General features: G+C 40.2%; 1 protein-coding gene across 2 annotated transcripts; it reads right to left on the bottom strand.

The window, feature by feature from the left end:
- Positions 1 to 1,398: 1,398 nt before the first annotated feature.
- LOC130865975 (vomeronasal type-2 receptor 1-like) lies at positions 1,399 to 21,298 on the bottom strand. Of its 2 annotated transcripts, XM_057757167.1 has the most exons (7): positions 21,063 to 21,088; positions 17,515 to 17,806; positions 13,449 to 14,286; positions 10,805 to 10,842; positions 5,286 to 5,516; positions 3,769 to 3,892; positions 1,399 to 2,381 (listed from the first exon to the last, which is right to left on the bottom strand). In XM_057757167.1, exons 1-7 carry the CDS (start codon positions 21,071 to 21,073, stop codon positions 1,399 to 1,401), a joined length of 2,517 nt encoding a protein of 838 aa, XP_057613150.1. In that variant the 5' UTR covers positions 21,074 to 21,088. The 2 variants fall into 2 exon arrangements, with proteins under 2 accessions (XP_057613150.1, XP_057613149.1); XM_057757166.1 differs by lacking the exon at positions 10,805 to 10,842 and having other exon boundaries at positions 13,417 to 14,286; positions 21,063 to 21,298.
- Positions 21,299 to 23,098: the final 1,800 nt, after the last annotated feature.

Genomic DNA, 23,098 nt, shown 5'->3' with positions numbered 1-23,098 from the left:
AATATGATCACTTTTGAAACCTACTGTCACTTGACATAAACTCATTTAAGTTGTAGGAAGGTTAATGTGGGAGGTCATTCTGTTTACATATTGCTTTTATTGATTAATGAATAAAGAAACTGTCTTGGCCTGTTGATAGGGAAGAGCTTAGGTAGGTAAGTAAAGGTAGGCTGAATGTTGGGAGAAGGAACGGTGGAGTCAGAGAGATACCATGGAGCCAGAGGCAGAGTCAGACATGGCAAAAGTTTGCCAGAAAGCCACTGCCACATGGCGATACACAGATAAATAAAAATGGGTTAAATTAATATGCAAGAGTTAGCCAATAAGAAGCTAGAGCTAATGGGCCAAACAGTGATTTAATTAATACAGCTTCTATGTGGTTATTTTGGGGCTAAGCTAGCCGGGCAGCCAGGAACTGGGCAGCGGGAACCAACAAAGCGGCTTGTTCCACCAACAGAAGATCATCATTGTTTTTCCCCTGATATGGAATGACAACCCTGTAAAAATCAGTAAATAAGTTCTCAACATATTATGCTAAGCTAGCCATACTACTTCCAACTTTTGCTTCAACATGCCTGGATGCATCTGTCCATTTTTTTTTTTGATTGAGATAAATGAACATTATAAAACTCTCTCAAAGACAGAGCACTTTCTGTTCCTCATGTCATTCTCAATTCAGATATTTACTTGTAGTTTTGTTGGTCAGTATTCTGCAAGTTATGTTTCTACATCTATGTATCTATCTATCTGCATATCTATATTTATATTCCATTTATCCAGAAGAATAGGAGATTAAAATCATTTTGTAACATTTTCACAGGGGATTAAATTCTACTTAACTCTGTGCAATGGCATGACAAATATTACTGAATTTCTCAAAAACCTAGCATCTTATGACTTGTTCTGTGTTAATTTTTTTAAAGTCAAGGCCTTTACTATAGACTAGACATAGCTACTATGTTGGTGTCTTAATGTTCTTTTTGCTTCTTTGAGTAATGTTTTCAAGCCAACACTTTTGCACTTATTTTCTCTAGGAAATTCCATGGAGGGCATCATCCCTTAGAGAAGGAATGAGGGGTTAAAGAAAGTATGTTTTGTTAATATGGTTCTATGGTCTCTTGTCATTTTTTGACAAGTTGTATCTGTCACATCCTTTATTGTAAAAGACCCAATGAAATGTTCTAATGAAGTAGTTAACAATCTCAGTGATGTCATATTATACTCCATGACAAATGGTATTTTGCAGACTAAGGTTTTATTCACTATGCTAAGGCTACATTATGAAGGGATAAATCCCCAATACCCCAGAGCAACAGGCAGCTGCGTCTGAAGCAACTAGACAGGAAAGGTTGAGCCAGATCATCACCCAGCTCTTCATGTCCCCTGGGACTCACAACTCTACTCATCCAGAACAGTCGACACTGTGGTGCTGTTGAGCTCACTGCTCACAGAAGCTGAGGTCAGCTGGATGCTCCTGTGTACAGTGGGGACTCTCCCACCAACAGTTTCATCAGTGTTCCTCTTTGGCCTCAGCAAAATAATGAAGCACTTAGGAAGAAATATGCAGCCTAATAAGCCATAGCTAGATGCCAAAATGGCAAATAATTCCACAGCCACTTTGAATTTGCCTTTGGTGCTCAGGTAAGCAGGGATAAAAGAGATCCAGACAATGAAAAAGACCAGCATTGCAAACGTGATGCATTTCCCTTCATAGTAGTTATCTGGCAGCTGGCGAGCCACAAACGTTGTCAGGAAACACAGTAAGGCCAGAAGGACATCAAACCCAAATATGGAGCACAGGAACGCTATAGAACCTTCATTGCATTCAAAGATAATCTTTACATTTTGAGGTTCAATGTTCTTGAACACCCTTGGAGGCTCCAGTACCAAGTAAGCTGAGCATACACCAATCTCCCCTAAAACACAGACCAACACAATGAGCTTTCGAATAACGGGGTGCATGGATATAAGTCGAGTTTTGGATATGGAAATCCTGTAGGCAAAAAAGAGTGAAATAGTCTTTCCGAGAATGGAAGACAGACAGAGGCAAAAGCCTAGTGCCAGAGTGACCTGGCGGGCCATGCAGGACCAGTTCAATGGCTTGCCTATGAAGAGCAAGGATGAGAGCACTGTGATGAGCAGAGACATCTGAATGAGGAAGCTCAGTTCCCGGTCATTGGCCTTCACCAATGGAGTGTGCCTGTGGATCACATACACCACGATGACTGCCAAGACCACGAGTGCCCCCAGGATAGACAGGATGACAAGGGTGAACCCTAGGGCCTCCTCATAAGCGAGGAATTCCACCTCCTTTGGCACACACTTGTTCTTCTGTGCATTGGACCAGTCGTCTTCCCCACATGGGTCACATTCTCTTTGGCCTATTGAGAAAGAGCAGAGAATTGATTGTAAGGAACCCAGTTGTCACCTTTAACTGTGAATAGTGCAGATCAGTCAAAGGCATGAGCAAGGTGTGTGTGTGTATGAGTGCACACATGCATGTACATGTAAATGTGCATGTGTGCTCTTGAATTTAATGTGGGAAAATGGCCTTGTTGCCGACAGTTGCTGTGACAGGTTGAGAGTTGTTTTTTATTTTAGGAATTGCGCATTTCTCCTCAACCCCAGGCTTTCTTGAATTGGTCTTTTCCTGTGATGTGCTGTTCTCTTTCTCTTCCATCTATCTACAAGGAAAGAGGAATGTATCCTCACTAATCCTACAACTGCCCAACAATGAGAAAGTCATAGCTACTGAGGTGAGACCATCAAAAGGACTGGGACACAGTTGGTTAAACCCCTGTGTTCTCAGCCCCTCCTTCAGTATCCTCTTGTTGAGGAGAACTGTGTATATCCCCAATGAAATGTTCCCAACTCCAGATGCTCAGTTGAATGAATTGGGAGTCTGAGGGTAGGAAGAAAAACAAAACCACCATCTGTGCCCCCTGAGGTTAAGAAAGCTAAGTCTGTCTGGATGGAGGCTCTAAGAGGAAGCACTGATGAACACAAAAGAGTTACTTGAGGTGAGGATATGGCATATGAAGGAATGGGTCTACCTAATGTTAATTTAAAGATCCAGGGAAAGATTGGTGTTTCCTTTCAGTCACGCTGACTTCCGGTCTGGACATCTCTGATGGAATTCTGGATGGACACTGGGGACCTGTATCTAGGGAGCTCTGCAGGAGACAGGGTGCTTGTTTTCCAACACAGACCATTTTGTCCTTTTTACATGGTTACTCTTAAGGAACATGTGACAAAAGACAAGTGCACTTTTGTTTCTTCAACAGCAACAAAAAGTAGAAATATAAATAGTCCTGCTCCAACTCACTTTACAAAATCAACCTGCCAAAGTCACCTCCAGAGAGCAGCAACTGAGCGAGCTGTTGCAGGAGCTCCTGCAGCAGCACTGTGCACTGCATGTGCTCTCAGTGCACAGCACCTTAAGACAAGGGAGTGATTCATATCCAGCTGCCGTTAGTGCTGAGTCTTAGGAACAGTAGTTTAGACATCTTATGGCTGTATTTATATATCACATTTCATATTTTTATGGTATTTCCTTATGAAATTTATGGTGGTAGGTTTTTTTTTCTTACTTCAGAAATGAAAACTATTATTTTCCTTTATTCATACCGAAAATGGATAATTTTGGGGGTTTCGTGATATTTGTTATAGGTTGCTTATATCTTTTCATAAAAAAGGATTGCATGTTTTCTGACAACACTTGGTTATTCTAAGTGTATTACCACCAATGGAAAAAGTGCCCATCTCTACCTAGTTTCTCTGACACATATCCATCAGCACATGGGATGCAATCAAAGCAGCAGATGGGTTGACCGTGTCGAATTCTCTTCCTGGTTCCTGGAGGACACAGTTTCGTGCAGACTGAATCTGGAATCTAGTAAAGACAAAGACAGTAGGTATAACAAATACTTGAAACTTTTCCACTTGTGAAACTGAGGATGTTAACAGTTGTATTTTCAGGGAGACATGTGTCCTATATATAAAGGAGATGAACCCAGGATAGTGAGCAAAGATAACAGACAAAGCATGACAATATAGAGAGCTTAGAAAGAACTTCTGCTGAAGAACAATGTTGAGATTGACTCTGAATGGCCAAACACTAATGGCAGCTCTATGTAATATTTGTATTCCAGATCAAACTAATATCACATAAGATGCTGTGAATCAGACAGTTTGCTAAGTCTTTCTCTGTTTTGATGAGACCTGTGATCTCATCTTCATCATCAGCCCTGGAAAGATATTTATTGTCATTAGTGCATCCCAAAATATTATTTATTAGTTAGACATTGATCATAAGTCGCTGGTAGCAAGGAAGAAAATAAGGTCTGTGGCATGAGAACAATCATGAAGATACTAAAATAATATAGAGAGGGCATAGCTTGGAAAGTTTTCCTGCCATCTACGTTTAGAAATTTCAGTAGTAACCACAGGCCTCTTATGTTTTTATGTTCAATATGGATGTGCACCTTGAAATCCAGAATAAACCTGATATTTGTTGATCAGTTTTATATTAATCTGGGGAGATAATTATTTATAGAACAGATAAAATATGCTTTCTGAGCCAGGGATAGTGACAGCTTGAGCTACATAGTAATACCCCAGTTAAAACACAAAAACGAGGGGCCTGGAGAGATGGCTCAGTGGTTAAGAGCACTGCCTGCTCTTCCAAAGATCCTGAGTTCAATTCCCAGCAACCACATGATGGCTCACAACCATCTGTAATGAGATCTTGTGCCCTCTATTGGCCTGCAGGCATGCATACAGGCAGAACACTGTATACTTAATAAATAAATAAATCTTAAAAAAATCATCTAGAAGATTTAAAAATAAAAAACAAACTAAACAATAAAACAAACAAAAAACTAGAAAATTTAAGCTTACAAAATTGTATGCCATTTAAGACATAATACACATTTTTGGTGCTATTGGTAAATTTTAAATTTGTTTGAATTACCTATAAAATAACTTTGTTATATAAATATAACTTCAATCTTAGTAGAGAAGACAAAATAAAATTACTATGTTCCGTTGAAGCATTCTCAAACTCTCAAGCTATTACTAAGTTATGTTAAAATTCTCATGAGTTTTAGTATAACATAGATTCTTCAAAGTCTAAATAAACATGCAGCAACATGGGAAAACATATGCTACACTAAGGAAATTTATTTGGAATATGACAAAAAAGTTAGGTGTTTTGCATTTATTTAGTACCTGAAAAAAATAATTTCTCTTTCTATATAAATAAAAAATATGGCAGACCAACTAACCCTTGAAGATTCCGTATTCCAATATAATGTTGAGTTCTTTGGAAGAACAAGTTCAAAACTTGATTCGTGGAATTTGTATTCTCCAACCTTGACAAAGGCGATTCCTCCAGTATTATCTATTTGCCAATTGAGGATATCATAATGTCCAATTTCCAAATCTCCATTGATGTCAAACTGTATTTTTCTTCCATCATGGGTGGTAAATTTCAATCCGTTTAAGTATATCATTAGCTAAGAAGGAAGTAGGAACAAATTAAAAGCAATGTATAAATATTTTAATACTTAGAATTTTAATATTTACAAAGAAATTAGATTTGAATTCATATGTAATTATGGAATTATATTTTATTTTTTGCCACCCTTATTTTTGTTACCAACAACTGTGATATCCTCTAGCCACAGGTGGCAATTCAAACATAAAAAGTGATTGACTGAATTGAGATGTGCTATGCATGTAATAAGCATATTGGGTTATCAATAACGGAAACTACCCTGTTAATAATTTCATGTTATTTTAATAGCGTGACAACACATTAAATTATGATAACACAGTAAATAGTATTTTAGACATATTGGTTTAAATAATTTGCTTTACTTGCTTTTACCTGTTTTTCTTTAACTTTTGCTACTGGACAATTTTAGATTACCTCTGATATATATTAAAATTGTGTGTTTTTGTTAGATTAACATAAGATTATAATAAGGCTTAGCCATATTATATCTCCATACTAAGGGACAGGAGAATATTCGGAATATTTTTCATTCCCCTTACCCCACTTTCCCTATGTAAAGTTACAAAGGTTTGCAACTATTACCTTCCTTTGAAAATCTCACAGTCTTGTAGAGAGACTACACCATCAGGCATGGAAAGTTAAACTCAACAGAGATTACATTGTTGTGTAACAGTTTTCCCCAAACTGAAGCATTTCATCCTTGCAGGGAAGCTAAGTTTTACGATAAACAACTCAAAATAGCTTTAGGAAGTCCCTGAAACTGACCAGATGCACTAGGTCCCTCCCTGCCAGAGTAAACAATGAAAGCTGAGAGTCCCTTCCAGACTACTTGAGCAAAACTTCAAAGAAGCCTCCAGCAAGCCAAGCTGCAAAGAAAACTGTTGACACCAGTCCATCTGCTGGGAAGAAATAGAAACCAGTTGTGTTTCCTGGAAGGTCTTTAGATTAACTTTGAAAGAACACTCCTTTGAGCTGCCTGAACATTGTGGTAGATTTGTATACTGTGTGAAGGTATATTTACTGTGGTTGGTGTAAAAAAAAAAAGCTGAATGGTCAATAGTTAGCAGGAGGTATAGGCTGGATTTCCCTGGAGAGAAAGGAAAAGGATTAGGAAATTAGGCATGTGGGAGATGCCAGGAGACATAAAGAAAAATCAGGATGTGCAAGATGGAAGAGAAGTAATGCCACGTGATAGAACATACATTAATATAAATGGGTTAATTTATAAGAGCTGGTTAGGTAGAAGCCTAAAATATAGGCTGAACTTGCATAATTATAAGAAGTCTCTGCATCATTATTTGGGAGCCGGCTAGAGGGACAGAGAAGAATCCTTACACATTAAGGCTGTGGCATATGCTCCAGGTTCCCCATTTTTGTGAGTTGTCACCTGTGCTGGGGTAGGCCTTGATGATGCAATTGTCTTTGAGTAATTTACGCTCCTGTAAGTAACCCCTCACCCATATTCCTTTGAGTAACCTCAGTAAAACTCATTGGGTCACTAAGTTGGATTTTAGAGGTCTCCAAACTTTGATCTGTTGTGGGCCCCCTATCTGGGGTAGTAGATGTGTGTGTTACATCTCCCCAAGAATAGTTTTGTCACACAACAGTTGCTATGGCAGAAGAAATGTTGAAAGGGCATAGGTGGGCAAAGACTAGTTAGCTCAGGAAATAGGAAATCCTTCATTTCTCAGAAAGTGTCCACTTTAGTTGGGCTAAGCCAATTAGCAGGAAATTTCTTTGAGAGTATGTCTCTGCATTCTAAGTTTCCATAGTGCAGAAAAGGATGTGGCCAGTGGTATAACAATTCATGGAAAAACCTACAAAATCAAGAATAGACATCAACAAGAATCTTATGAGAAAATAACCTTTCTCTAACTCACACTTTACCTTATTAATTTTAAATAGGTAGGAGCATGTTTCTTTAGCATACAGGTAACCCATCACTCAGGCATATCCTTGATCTTCATCTGTACTTGGATTTCTTAATAACCTAGTGTGGTCACCAGCTCTCCACAGACCAATAAGGCTGCAGAAACTGGTAGACAGAGCCTGGATGAAGGTCTCTGAGGGTCTGAAGTCTTTTGGTTCTTTTAAATATCTTGACAATAAGTAAGGCACACACTTATCAAGCATTATTTGCCTGGTCTGTGAAGGGAAAATAATTATTCTTCTCTGTCTTTGTGATAGTGATTAAGGCTACATACCTGGAAGAATTTACTAAGTGAATACACTGAGATAGTGTTTCAGTCACCATTCACCCCTGGGACTGAGTTCTGTCACCTGGCCTCTGGTTTCTCTTTGCCTCTTTTCCTGTCTGTTCTTCTCAATTCCAATGAAATGTATTTCAGAAATCATGAAAATTCAATTTCTATTGCTACATCTATGAAATCCCACCCCTTTATCAGAGTCAAGCAAACAAATAGTCAACAACTTCCACACTCTGCCCCTTCCCTAGTGCAGCCTTCCCACAGTTTCACTTGTCTGTCCATTTTCGGATGGTAGAACATAATTCTCCTCTGTCATATATTTCTTAAGGGTTTAAAAATGCCAGATGAGTATTGGGCATGCGTCTAATCCCAGAGATTGATACAAAGTACATAGCAAGAACTTGTCTCAGAAGGAGAAGGATGGGATGGAGCTGGAGAAGAACACAAGAAGGCAGAAGGATTCAGGAATGTTCAACTAAAGAACAGAATTTCAAAGGTTTTCTCGTCATGTCTGTTGGTAGGATAAGCTTGACACTAAGTAGACTGTGTATTCATTTTGTTTTCTTAAACAAATATTTATGTTGGCACATTTACCAGGCTTTCCTATTTGTATATTATTCTATACCATAAGGACCTAGTTGTTTTTACACTGTTGACATATGGTTCTGTGGTGATATTTTGTTTGTGGTCTAACAAAGTTTGCCTAAAGATCAGAGTGTGCAGGTAAGTCACTAGTTAGCCATATAGACCCAGCAGTGGTGGTGAATACCTTTAATTCCAACACTTGGGAGGCAGAGGCAAATGGATCTGTGTGAATTCAAGGCTGCCCTGGGCTACATGGGATTTTCAAGTTTAAAAGAGAAACAGAGACAAGTAGTGGTGGCTCACACCTTTAATCCCAGGACTGGGGAGTCATACATCTTTAATCAATGCACTAAGAATGGGCATGCTTGGTGAGAGAGAGGAATATAAAGCAGGTGGAGACAGGAACTCGGTGAATTTAGTCTGAATATTTGTAAGGGACAGGGTCACCCCAATGGTCTGAAGAGTCAGTAGAGGTAAGAACTAGTTGGTGGCTGTTTTGTTTCTCTGATCTTTCAGGATTAACCCCTATATCTGATTCTGGGTTTTTACTATTAAGACCAATCAGAATTTGTGCTACGTTGTTCTATAGTCAACCCTTGCTATAGACAATTGCTGACTTTTATCTTGACACTATGTGGGCTCTAGACCATCTTTAAAGCCTATTTCACTTGCAGTAATTGTTTCTTTGAGTAAATTTAAATTTAGCATTTCAGTGTTCAGGTAAGTTATAGGATCCTCATTCAGCAGGAAACAGTATTCTTTATCATGACAAATGTATTCTAAAGACTTGTAAAATTAGACTTTTGACATTTATAATATAATTTAGTTTATCATTGTATATCCATCACAGCTTTCTTTGGACCAGTAAACGTATCTGTTGTTCTAACTTTGTCCTGTTGCTATGACAATAACATGACCTAAAGCAACTTGGGGAAAGAGTTATTTGATCTTTATTTCCAGATCACAATCCATAGCTGATGAAAATCAGGCTAAAATCCTGGAGGCAGGACCACAAAGGAGTTGCTGCTCACTGGCTTGCTCTCTGGTGTAGGATGAGCTACCTTTCTTATAAAGTCCAGTCCCACCTGCCTAGAGATGGTGCCACTCAAAGTGGAGTGAGCCCTCCCACATCAATCATTAATCAAGATAAGCTTTTTTTTTTTTGATTTTCGAGACAGGGTTTCTCCGTAGCTTTTTGGTTCCTGTCCTGGAACTAGCTCTTGTAGACCAGGCTGGCCTCGAACTCACAGAGATCCGCCTGCCTCTGCCTCCCGAGTGCTGGGATTAAAGGTGTGTGCCACCACCGCCCAGCTAAGACAAGCTCTTATAGACACAGCACAATATGATCTGAGACATTCTTCAGTGGAGTGTCCCTCTTCTCAGGTGATTCTAGGTTGGGTCAAGTTGATAATAAAACTCTTCTCGGCATCCCCAGTATTCGGATCCTTATTCTTTTCTAAGTTTCAAGTTAATAAACGGAGATGGCACACTCTACAGAAATAGCTCACACTGAAGCAGGGGCAGAGAACACACAAATGAAGCTGTAATGTTTGGAAGTTTCAAAAATGGAAAATTCTTAGAGATGATAGAGGGAATTTCAATAAAATGAACAAGAGCCAACTCAAAGTGACTTCCAGAAGTCAAATTTGTGAGCTCTTGACAGCAAATTAATAATAATAATAATACACTAAGAATAGATGTTTCCTTGAGTCCATCTTGATATCTAAACTGGTAGAGATAAAATAGAAGTCCATATAACAGTGGATGAAATGAGTGAAATGGCAAAATAATCATTTTTCAAGTAGCAATGGAAAAGACAGTTAGGGAAAGAAAAGTTTTAAATGGATGGTTAAATTGGTGAGGAAAATAATCATGAAAAGCAAGAGCATTTTACGGCTGGAAAATGTCACCTAGAAAGATAATTACTGTTGTCATTTTGTTTTGATTTTTGAGAGATGGCCTTACTCTGTATCTCTGGTGGCCCTGGAATACACAATGCAGCCAGTGTTAGCACTGAACCCATGGCAACACCGTCTCAGCTAGAATAGAAGGCAAGAGTTACCACACTTGACTCTCACAAGTTAACTATTAATTCAGCTAAGAAACATAGTATCTTTCTGCTGAGACATGGCTTAACAGCAATAATAAAAGATAATTATATCATTTGAATTCTGATATGCAATATTTAAAAGGAACCAATTTAAGCTGTAGAAATGTCTCAGATATTTATAGAACTTGTTGATCTTGAAGATGACCAAGATTTGATTTCCAACTCAACAAGGCAGCTCATGATTGCCTATAACTCCAGTTCCAGGTGTTCCAATGCCCTTTTTTCTGACTCCCATGGCTCGCTACAATGCGTGTGGAACATGCAAACAAAACATTTATATGCATAAAATAAAATGAATCCCCGAACAGACACAATATCATCTCTGTCATTTTTCCACAAATAATGTATATGTACAACCTAATCATGATAAAAAATTGGACAAACCCAAATTGAAAACCAGTCTAAAAATGCCTTGTCCAGTGCTGTTAAAAGTGTTATCGATGAGGAGTTGGAGTAATGGATCAGTGATTAAGAGTATTTCCTGCTTTTCAGAGGACCAAGGATTAACACTCCTTGGTTCTAAAGTTCTAAACACTCACATGGTGCTTCCCAACCATCTATAACTTTTTAGGGCATTTGAGCCCCCTTTCTGACCTCTGTGAGTATAGCCATGCTTGTTGTGCACTTAAATGCACACAGCCAAACACTCATGTGATGTGAGATTTCCCTCTGTACGCTATGAATATGTTTTATTACCATTGGTTAATAAAGAATCTGCTTTGGCTTATGGCAGGGCAGAATATAGGTAGGCAGGAGAGCTAAACTGAATGCAGGAAGAAAGAAGGTGGAGTCAGGCAGATGCCATGTAGCCCCCAAGAAACAAGATGTAAGGTAACAAACCATGAGCTTCATGATAAAAATGTAAAATAATAGAAATGGGTTATTTTAAGATGTAAGAGCTAGTTAGGAGTATGCCTGACCCATCGGCCAAACAGTGTTCTAATTAATATAGTTTCTGTGTGATTATTTGGGTCTGGGTGTTCGAGAAATGAAAGTGGAGTCTCCATTTACACTTATGCACATTAAGTGAAATAAAATAAAATAGAACTTTAAAATAAGGTATCAAGGATAGGGAAACACTCAAAGAATGGTCACAGATTGAGTGGTGTCAGCTGGAGCACTAAGAAGAGCCAGCAGTAAATGCAGGGAGAGGGTAATTAGAAAATGAAAGTCAAAGAAAACGCAAGGGTCCCAGCCACTGTGGCCTCTATTAAATTGATAGACTGTGACTGATTACTTTACAAGTAAAGTGAAGATGATCAGACAAGGAAGAAGAGATAAGTTAGAGACACTAAGTGGGCCCCCTGCAGGGCTGACAGGGCCAGAGCAGGGAGGCTCATGCTCTATAATTTTAGTATGAGGGAGGCAAGGATGGAAACAAGCAGGGAATCTTGGGTGAGCTCACTCAGGCTACAGGGCGCCAACATGAGTTGTTTGACAGGAGATGAAGGACAGGAAGTGTGGATTTGAATCTTCCAGAAAACTCTCTATAATCCTCACCCCCTGACATTCATGCTTTTGTGTGGTTCCTTCTGTCTTGTACAAAGACTTTATCTTCTAGGTTTTTCTTCACAGTGAGAACCTGCAAAAGTCCATTTATCAATTTATTAAGGGGTGCGATGGAATGCAAACTAATGAATATAGAGCAAGGGAGACACCGCTAATTCCTGCTGTTGCTGTCTTGTCATTCTCCCGAGTGTGACGAGTTCTGAGCAGCCAACAGAGCACATGACCCTCTCCTCAGTTTCTTTAGATTGCATATTCAGAGAAAACCATGCCCATGACGATTTACTCCCAAATGTCATTGGCTAATGGGATCAAACTCCCAAGACATTTCCACCCTTTTTTTCTAATTACATGTTTTATCAGGGACCCTAAAGATGCTTTATCTACCGACAGCAGAAAGGAGTTTGGACAAAATGATGTCTACTTTTCCAAGAGCTGGGGGATGTGGATGGTCTTTGGTTATTTGGCAGGTTATAGGAAAATATAGGAATATTGGATAAAAAGATAACTGTTAATCTCAGATATTTTACATTGACATTGATTTTGGTATAGTGATACAAATTTAATTTTGTTACACTGTATATGTGTTTTTATTTTTGTTTAAAGGATTTTTGTGTATTGATACAAGTTTAAGGTTGTTTTTGTTTCAACATATCATATGTATATTTCTACTCTTGTTTAAGGTGTTATGTTTATGCAGCTCATTTAAAATGCAATTTATAGTTAAGAAATACAGATTAGGAGGTCTTGTCAGCTTCCCCTAATTTGTATTAGGGGAAACAAGATCTCCTGAGAAAATTAAGGGGGGGGGGCAGAGAAGGGAGGATGGAAGGGGAGGGTGGGGGGAGAAGGGAAGGGAAGAAGAGAACATGAGGGAATGGGAGGCTCAAAAGAGGGAAGGACAATGAGGGAGAGAAAGGAAAGAGATGTCTTGATTGAGGGAGCCATTATAGGACTGTCATGAAACATAGCAGTAGTGAAAATCTCAGGATGACCCAAGCTAAGACTCTAAACAACAGTGGAGAGGGTGCCTAAACTGGCCTTTCACTGATGACTCCTATAATTGTCATCATAGAACCTACAACCAGCAACTGAGGGAAGCAGATACAGAGATCCACAGCAAAGCACTGGGCTGAGGTACCTGAGATCAGCCCAAGAGAGGGAGGAGCGATAATATAAGTAAAGAGGTCAAGACCGTGATGGCGATACCCTCAGAAACAGCTGAGCTGGTGAGAGCTCACTGACTGTGGACTGAAAGGCATTATTATAATTTGTTTTGGGGGATAAAATTTTTAATCAGTGACAACAAACCTCATAGTTTGATAACAAGTGAGGGCTTAAAACGAACAATCAAGCCACTCAGACAAATCATCAGGGTAAGTTTGATGCTATAAAATTGTATGGAAGCAAGTCAACAGTTTTAATGGTGTAAATTTGGCAGCAAAACCTTAAATTTTTCTTATTCTATGTCATAGAATAAAATAACTTACCTCCTTGGGCTCAAAGTCAGGTATATGTGAACATTTTGTGTTATTTTTATTATCTTTTGGTATGTCACATGTACTGAGGTGATCCAGAGCATAAGCCATAGCATACACAGCTTGTCTGACGTTGTTCGTGATTCTGAGCTGAGACACATCCAGATAGGTGTTTTTTAGGTCTTCCAGCTTCTCCTCTCCAGTGCAGAGCTGATCAGACATGTCATATAACCTGTCTTCTTTGCCAGTCATATTCACTCTGTGGTCCACGTTGTAAGGCACACTGCTATTGGGCCAGGTACAGTTAAAAGCGGTTTGCCAGAATTCAGTGGTCAGGACGTCATTCGGATCCTTGCTAGGGTGCACATCATAAAGAAACTCTTTCAGTCCTGGTATAACGGTTCTTGGTATTGCAAATCCAATAGTTCCGCCAAAATAGGGGAAGTACTCGGGCTTTGCAATGAGGGCGGAGGTGATCCAGGCTTCGCTGGCTATCCATGTCCTGTCAGTTATGTTATGATGAACCATCTCCAGCACAAAGGGGCTGAGGTCAATGTCAGAGGTAAAAAGCACAATGACTCTGGCCGTGGAACTCTTTACTGCCTTGACGGCATTTTGCATTTTCTCATTGGAGTAGACTTTGGGAATGGTTTCAGAGAAAGCAACACAGAGGTTGGCACTCTCCATCTTTTCCCTAAAAGATTTTACTCCATATTTTCCATAATCATCATCAGCTGCAATAGCGCCTACCCAGACCCAACCAAAGTGTTGGATAAGATTCACCATGGCCTCAGACTGGATCTTATCACTTGGCATTGTGCGATAATAAGATGGAAACTGGAATTTGTCACTAAGAATTGGGCAGGAAGAAGTATAGCCAATCTGCAATTGAAAATATTTATAGCTGTTAGAAAGTCAAAGCCTAATTTGAATGACAGCTTCAAAAATTTCTGCGAGGGAAGTACTGAGTAGTTCTCTCTTGCCCTAACGTCTTTCCATAGATAATCAGTTACTATGGGTGCTTTTCCCTGGCATGTGGGGACTATTCTGGGGAACACTTTTATTACCCTCTCAACACAGTGTCAGGAATGCACTAGTTTTCATGGGTGGGACCACAGCATTGCCAGGGAGGCCACTTCTCTTTCCTTTATCCTCCTGGACTTTGGTGACTCTTCTGAGTCAGGATATCTGGACTCTTCATCAGCTTTAGCATCTCAGGTGCAGAGAGGATGGACTGCATGCAAGTCTTTGTCTCCGTGCTCTCTCCTGCGCTCACCTCTGCTCCCTTACTTCCCTTCTGTTCTTCTCTCTTTCAGTTTCCTCCTGGAGCTCTCCTGAGTACGTAGGTCCTAAAACTTGCCCTGATGCCTGGGAGATGAGAGAACATGCTCACCAACTGGATGTCTAAACACCGTTCTTTAACAAAGTTACCCGAAACTCTCTTTTTAATGTACATAACTCGAAAAATGAAAAAGTATGCGTTCCTCTCTTGGTCAGTAGTTTTTGCTTGTATTTGGCATTTAGGGGGAACCTAGGCATGGAGATCAGGGAGCCCATATTCCTGGCAATCTTTCATGTATCTTTACTGTCTCCTACCCTTCTGTTGCTGTCTTACACCGCAAAACACGTGTCCTTCTCCCCATCCAATCTCATGTCACTAATGAGTCACCTCCAGTCTGATACACTATAGCCCCAGACAGTTGACTCCTTCATGAATGCCGCATTATTCCTGTGTTCTCCTTTTCTTTGTCTTTTTTAAAAATCTTATTCCACTGGCTAATGTTTATGTTTTCCTTTCTAGCCACACATGCAGCAGATTCATGAGAGGTATTATGTAGGTATTTGCAAATCTCTTTGAGAAGCAATGACATCATATTTCCAAGGTTTGCTAAGTTGTTTATCAAATAAGATCTTGTTACTTGGACCTCCTGTGTCTATGTTTCCCCAGAAGAAAATGACCATAATGATAACAACCTAGATTTTAAGGTTTCTTAATATCAAAGTATTCAACAGAAGATTTGTTTTGTCTCTTCCTTTCTAGATTTACTATAAGACTTCATGGAGAAATATATCTAGAATTTTCTAGGCTGTGCTTGAGTTCTATTAGAGTTTAGGGAAAGATAGAGCTCATAGCAGCTGCAGTTTGGATGAGCTGTATAAGCCCCCCCCTAAGGTATATATGGAATCATCTACCTTTCCTTGTATTCTGTTTCAAGGTCTTTTCCTGGTCTTCCCATACTCACCTTTGAAGCTCTCTTAGTTAAATACTATGTTGGGCTGAGGTTGTGCATCATTAGTGCAGGATTTGTCTACTATGAGCCAGTCCCTGGATTTTATCCCCAGGATCACAAGAGAGAGGAAGACATAGGAGAGAGAGAGAGAGAGAGAGAGAGAGAGAGAGAGAGGAGAGAGGAGGGAGAAGGCAGGAAGGAAGGGAGGGGAGGAAAGATGAAATTCTATGTGAGGGATATTCCTATTACTTTAGTAACTCCAATAAGTTTGCTCATTATTTGTATTAATATATCCTGATACTTTAATAAAATAGCTATAGAAATAACTCTAGGTCTTCCTTATTTTCTTAATAATTTGTGTTTTGTAATTACTTATTCTCATGCTGACATATGCCACTCTCTCTGGGATTAAAATAACTTCTTAAATTAGCTAATGAGAAATTCCCAGGCCCATTTTAGCATGTCTGTGTGATGATTTTGTTCATGACTAACAAGCATGACAGAGACCCAAACAAAAACCAGTTCCTATTCCACAGTGCATAGAGCATGGTGACTAGTGAAATGTAGTATCCCATCTCTTAAACTTTCTTTTCTTTTCTTTCTTTCTTTTCTTTTCTTTTTTTTTTTTTTTTTGTTTTTCGAGACAGGGTTTCTTTGTAGCTTTAGAGCTTGTCCTGGAACTAGCTCTTGTAGACCAGGCTGGCCTCGAACTCACAGAGATCTGCCTGCCTCTGCTTCCTGAGTGCTGGGATTAAAGGCATGCACCAACACTGCCCAGCCACCACATCACATCTCAGTCAGTGCAAGCAAGATGCTCCTCCCAGAGACTGAGCAATCTCCAGTCACCTCTAAATAGGCCTTAGTGTACACTGCTGGGGCTTGGCTGAACAGAGTAACTAAGAGCCCCATCCATTCTATGTTGTCTCTGCAGCTTAGCCTCTCTGCACCTCACTGCCTTTGCAATAATTTCTATACACTATTTGCATTTTCTTTCATTCCCCTTTTCTCTTTTTCTTTTCTTTCCTTTCCCTTCCTTTTCCCTTCCCTTCCCCTTCCTTCCTTCCTTCCTTCCTTCCTTCCTTCCTTCCTTCCTTCCTTCCTTCCTTCCTTCCTTCCTTCCTTCCTTCCTTCCTATCTTCCTTCCTGGTGCAGGAGAACAATCCTATATCTGTCAATTATTTTTTAAATAAATGCTGATTGGTCAGTAGCCAGGCAGGAAGTATAGGCAGGACAACCAGACAAGAAGTAGAGGCGGGACAATAAGAACAGGAGAATTTGAGGAAGGACGAAGCCCATTCATCAGCAGTCCTGCCCAGATCATAGAAGAAGCAGGATATGAACTGCCCTGCCGAAAAAGGTACAGAGCCATGTGGCTAACGTATACTAGAATAATGGTCCGGTATACGTTATAAGAGCTAATATGAAACCTGAGCTAATAGGCCAATCAGTGGATATCTAATGTGGACTTCTGTGTGATTCTTTGGGGCTAAACAGCTGTGGGAACTGGGCAGAACAGAAACCCCAACAAACAGGACCTCATGTTACTCCTTCCTTCCTTCCTTTCTTTTTTCCTTCCTTCCTTCCTTTCTTTTTTCCTTCCTTCCTTCCTTCCTTCCTTCCTTTTTCCTTCCTTTTTTCCTTCCTTCCTTCCTTCCTTTCTTTCTTTCTTTTTTTTTTTTTTTTTTTTTTTTTTGAGACAGGGTCTTTTTTGCAGCCCTGGTTGTCCTGGAACTTGATCTGTAGAGCAGGCTGGTGTTAAACTCTCAGAGATCAGCCTGCTTCTTCCTTTTGAGTGCCTGGGATAAAAGGCATGTACCACCCCCACCTGGGCATAGCATTTGTATGTCTTTCTAATACATAGCACAGTATTCCAAGATACCTCAGGAATGTAATACAAGCCCAGAATTCTCGAAGAGGCAACTGACAAGGACGATCCCCCTGATCCAATAATTCCTATTAGATATTTTCCGGTACTGTTTCTAAAGTTGGGCTGGTATTCCTCCTGCCCCGTAAGAAATGTCAAAGAAGTCTCCATTGTTTTGGAGATGGAATAGCAGGTGTCAAAGATCTGATAGCCCAGAGTGTGGTTGGGCAAAACGTCCTTCCTCTCATTAATCTCCTTGATGGTGTGGATCATGGTTTTCATCCAGCGGAAACCCCGGAAATTAAACCTGGAAAGGAAAAGCTTTTGTGAGGCACTGATCATTGGGGGAAGGGAATGGGTGGGGGTGGGGGTGAGGATGGTGCACTTTTCTGGAAAGGCCCTCAGTTACATGAGTGAGGACAGCTTTTGCTGAAGCAGCAGGTTCTCAGTTGTCTGAACATGTCAATTTTCATAAATAACATTACAATCTTAAAAGATCTAAATATTAGTCATATTCAGGCTTTATAATTGACGACTTTATGTTTTCTTGCCCTTTATGTCTTTTATATGCTATAATGTTTTCAAATTTCTGGTTATTTCTTTTCAAAAATTATTATTTTGGTCACAATTCTCTTTATTAAACACACTCTAAATTTCATAGTACGTGCTTTCTCATTTCTTTGGAGAGCCCTAGAGGCACGACTTTCTCTCCTTGACTAATTTTCTTATGAACATTAATTATAATTAAAAATAAAATTTTAAAACATTAATACTTACGGCAGAAGTTATTAAAAGCAGTATGCAAATTTTGTATACTATCATTCCAATTCCGTAACGCAGGCTGCTGCTGAGAGGGTTTAGCTGAGGCTGTCTTCTTTCTGTTCTCACATATAATCATAAATGTCAGCCCCTAATTTTTATTCTGCAGCCACTAAAATGGGAAATATTCTCCTGAGGTCTATCAGCATTTTGTTTTTTAGGCCTGCATGAAATATCACCAAAATCCCTCTTCTATTTTCCCCTTTCACCGGAATTCTAGTCATATTTTGACAAAATTGTGAAAAATGATTATTCAAGTAACTGTTATTTTATTACCCTCAGTAGCTAGCTGTAATAACTAATTTTATGGTATTTAAATTCAAGACCTAAAAGTAAATATCTGCATTCGCAATTTGAGACCTTCCTTCTAGCCTGTGTGTATGCACATTCTAACACGTGTGTAGCATAGATGTCAAGGTCACCTTTCTTCCTCTGTCATTCTCTGCCTTGTAGTCTGGGAGAGGGTCTCTCACTGAACCTGGATCGTGACTTGGCTAATCCAGCTGGCCAGCAAACCCTAATGATCTTCCCATCTCCCTGCCACCTATCATTGGGATTAAGGATGGCCTCACAACCAAAGTTTTTGTGTGCTTTTTGGGGTTTCTGACTCAGTCCTCATTCTTGCAAGGCCAGGATTTTATAAAATGAGCCATCTCCCCTGGTCAGTCTATTTAATTCTTGTTTTGGCTTAGTTTTACTTTTCATTTAGTTCATACCTGTTGACTTTTTTTTCTGGTGTTGTATACTATAAATATAGTAACAAAGAGCCTGTTTTCAATTTCTTTACCCTGAAAATGTTGATTTATGTAAGGAAAGAGAAAAGTGTCCAAGCAAAGTGATGGAAAACAGTGATGGGAATAGAGGTCTGAGCAATGAAATACAAAGAGCAAGCAGCCCGAGCCAGCTGAGAGCAATGCCAAGGCTGGAAGGGCAATAGAGAGGTGGGAGAGGGCTGCAGACAGACAGACAGACAGACAGCATGGGAGAGGACTGCAGACAGACAGACAGCATGAGGAGAGGGCTGCAGACAGACAGACATCATGTGAGAGGACTGCAGACAGACAGACAGACAGTGGTGAAAAGTTAGCACAACCAGAGAAGGTGTAACATACAAGGATGGAAAGATCAGCATTTTTTGAAGGCAGAGTGAGGGAGCTAACACAGTTAAAGTAGCCAACAGAAGGGACCAGACACAAACGGCTTTAGCATCCTGTGCCTTCCTTTAGAAGTTCACACTGATGGCGTAATGTAGCTCCAAACTCAGCGCAGCAGTGCCTTCCACAGCAGGACGGCATTTCATCTCAAGCTAGAAAAATCCCCACCTGCTTTGTGTCTGTAACTCCACCTTTAATCTAGCCAAAGAAATAGTTATCTTTGGATAAAAGGAAAAAGCTTCCTTGTCCAATCTGAATTATTTAGAATACCGAAAAACTAGAATAATCTTCTATTTTGGTTGTGGTTTATCAGTTCTCTGGGATTATTGCCCCCCCCCCGCCCCACGTTAAAAAAAACTCAACTTTTGTGGAAAATAAACTTCAGAAGTTCCAATAAAGATTGGAGACCAAATTAGGTAATGCAGTTCATGAAAGTCTAGTGTGGTCCACGATGATAGAATCTAAGACGGGAAAGCTGTGATGCAGCGATGGGCTGCTGCTATGACAACCGAGCAGCCCCTCAGTTCACTGGAGTCTTTGCCTCCCTATGCGAATGGAAACAACCAGAGGGAGGAAGAAAGTGATGACTGTGGACTCATCACAAACTTTTCACTTTGTCAACAACAGCATGGAAGATGGCTCCTTCCAGTAACGACTCAAACACGGAGCATCAATAAAGGGAAAGGAGCTGTGACTGCTACAGTGAGGAAAGACGGCAAACTTCAGTATGTGTCTACAGGCATAATGACCACACGGCATCATGGGGAAGCCTGCTGTAGGATGTAGTATGTCTAAAATAAACAGCGCTTGTGATTTTTTAATACTATTTAAAATTATAAACTTATTCTTTAAAAGATCTAGAAAGGGATATAAAAATCATAAAAATTCTGCTTTGTGATGCCAATAGAATTGTAGATGCCTTGCCTTTTATTTTATTTTCTTTTTGGAACATATCATATCTAAACTCCCCTTTTTTCTCCATCTCCCTGTGTGTGTGTGTGTGTGAGAGAGAGAGAGAGAGAGAGAGAACAAGAGAGAGAGAGAACAAGAGAGAGAGAGAACAAGAGAGAGAGAGAGAGAACAAGAGAGAGAGAGAGAACAAGAGAGAGAGAGAACAATACAGCAGAAGGGACAGAAGTTTTTCTGCAGATCACAATCTTGGGATGAACTTCACCTCAGAAACAAACTAGAGTCACCACACTGCACACTTGAACTTGAGTTTGTAACAATTAACAGTGATTGTTACTGTTACTGTGCAGCCAAAGCCACAGTCTGCAACATCCGTGCTTCTCAAACCTCAGGGTTTACCTGAGCCAACAGAGGTCTTCTCAATGTGTGGACTCTGTTCAGCAGATGAGGGATGCTATCCCTGAGCCTATGTGTCTAACAAGCTTTTAGATGCTGCTGCTGCTGCTACTGGCCGACAGAGAACCCTCTGAGGAGCAACCGTACCCCCACCTAGAGTCCTCTGTGTAAAATGAGGTAAAGCCATACGTGACCAGAGAACTTCACCTGGAATCCAAGCTCATGCTAACCATTCCTCTCCAGCCACCCAAATACATGTGTAAAAAACATTAAACAATGGCTTACCCTTCACACATGGCTGATACGGGTTCTCCGTCAGGATCATCTACTGGGATGGTCCTGGAGTGAATAGGAAATAGTCCTCCAATAACAACTGAGTGGTTTTTGGCTTCTACATAGCCAGTCAAATTAAACCTGCGCAGCAACCTGCATCTCCCATTCTTGTTTTTATCTTGAGCATGTAATTCAACCCATAAAAATGCAGTTAATCCCAGAATCAAGCACCTCTTTCTGCTAACCATTTTAGTTTGGCAAGTTTGAGGATAACGAGTGTTGAAAGCACCCACGTTTGAAGGAAGCACCTTGATGGAGCGTGGGAGTGTGTGTGTGTGCCTCAACCCAGCAGCCCGCTTGCTGCTTCTTGCTGCGTAATCCACGTTCTTGTCACAGATCTCTCAATCACTTGCAATTTATGGATCTGGACTAGGAGCTGAGCAATCGTGTGAGAAGAGACACCTGGGTATTCTGTGTGCTTTGCACTGGGAAACAATGACAGAATCATGGGGTTCAGTGTAAAAGTTTTTTTTTTTTTTTTTTTTTTAATTTGTAGAAACTGTCTTTTCTAGTTTAACACTGTCATTCATCAAGTCTCTCTGCAACCAACTCTGTGGTCTTCTCTACCCTGAAGATGCGGAAAAATATCCTGCCTCATAAAGTACCAAAAGAGGGGACAGCAGGGCAAGCTTTCTCCTTTAGTTACAATCAAATGAGAATGACTAGGATGAAGCAAATGAGTAGAAAAAATAAGAACCGGAATAGAAGATTTCAAGTCAAACCTGCGTTCTGCCCCTTTTATTAGTTTGAGGGTAAGAAAGTCACACGGTTTCTGTGCCACAGCAACCTCATCAACGGCTAAGCTACCTTCGAATAATTCTGTTCAGCCCCAGGAAATGTGCGTACAAGGTAGGCACTCTGCTCCTGGCCCCACCTCCAGCCACTTCTGCTGCCTCACTTGCTAGGCCCTAAGCAGTTTGTCACGATTTCCAGTCTCCCTGTCATCCCCTCTGCTCCTTCTCACACACCCCCAACGTTTAGAATTCAGTTTATAGCGCATAGTCAGAGTGAAATTCAGCACAAATTTCTGGATTGTGGAAATTGTGTAGAACATTGATCACATGGTTTTACTTCAAAGAATATTTTAAGAAACCATTGAGATCTAAAAAAAATATCTTGGTATATAAGTTTTACTTACAACACTACAATCTATAACAAACTAAAAGCACCGTATAGGGAATCTGGAATCAGGTCTTAGTCACCTGATGGGGTACCGGGTCCCGGAGACCACGTTCCTGAAAGAACTCACTGGCCAAAGAGAATCCCCAATGCAATTCAAGGGATCATAACTGATATCAGCTAGAGGGGTCCAGGTCACCAGGAGAACACGGCCCACAGAATCAGCTAAGCAGGGCTCCCTACAGGGACCTCTGCATACAGGCTGTGGTTGCCTAGCTTTGAGTTTTTGTGGGAATCCTAACGGTGGGAATGGGGGTGTCTGGCCCTTTTATTTGCTCCTCGGACCATTTTTATCCCCCTGGGTTCCTTTGTTCAGTCTTGCTATGAATGTTTGTACCTGGTTTTATTGCATCTACTTGTGCCTGTTCGGTTGATATCCTTGGGAGACCTGCTCTTTTCTGGAGGGATGTGGAGGAATGGTGGATCTGGCGGGAGAGGACAGGTGTGGAGGGGAACTGGGAGGAGTAGAGGTAGGGATGCTGTGGTCTGGATATATTGAATGAGAGAAGCCATTTCTAGTGTTTTATGGTTCTTCCCCATGGAGTATCTTTAAAGGACTAAAAAGGAGTCTCTGTGAGACAGAAGTCAGAAGAAGGGTTTTCATCTTCCCTATTGTTTATAGCTGATTATTTTTGTATTTCCATATTCATTTCCTGGTCCTATCAGTGCTCACAAAACACACTGGAGAGCTATATTTTGCATACATTTTTAACTCTTTCGTGTTTATATTATCTCATAGAACATGAGCAAATAGATTGGATTTCTCTAATGAATAAAAATATACTACTGAAAGGAATTCCTTCTTCTCA

The sequence above is a fragment of the Chionomys nivalis genome, chromosome 24 (genome assembly GCF_950005125.1).
Source record: "Chionomys nivalis chromosome 24, mChiNiv1.1, whole genome shotgun sequence".
Lineage (NCBI taxonomy): Eukaryota > Metazoa > Chordata > Mammalia > Rodentia > Cricetidae > Chionomys > Chionomys nivalis.
The sequence above is the reverse complement of the archived record's forward strand: the minus strand, read 5'-3'. Positions and strand labels throughout refer to the sequence as shown.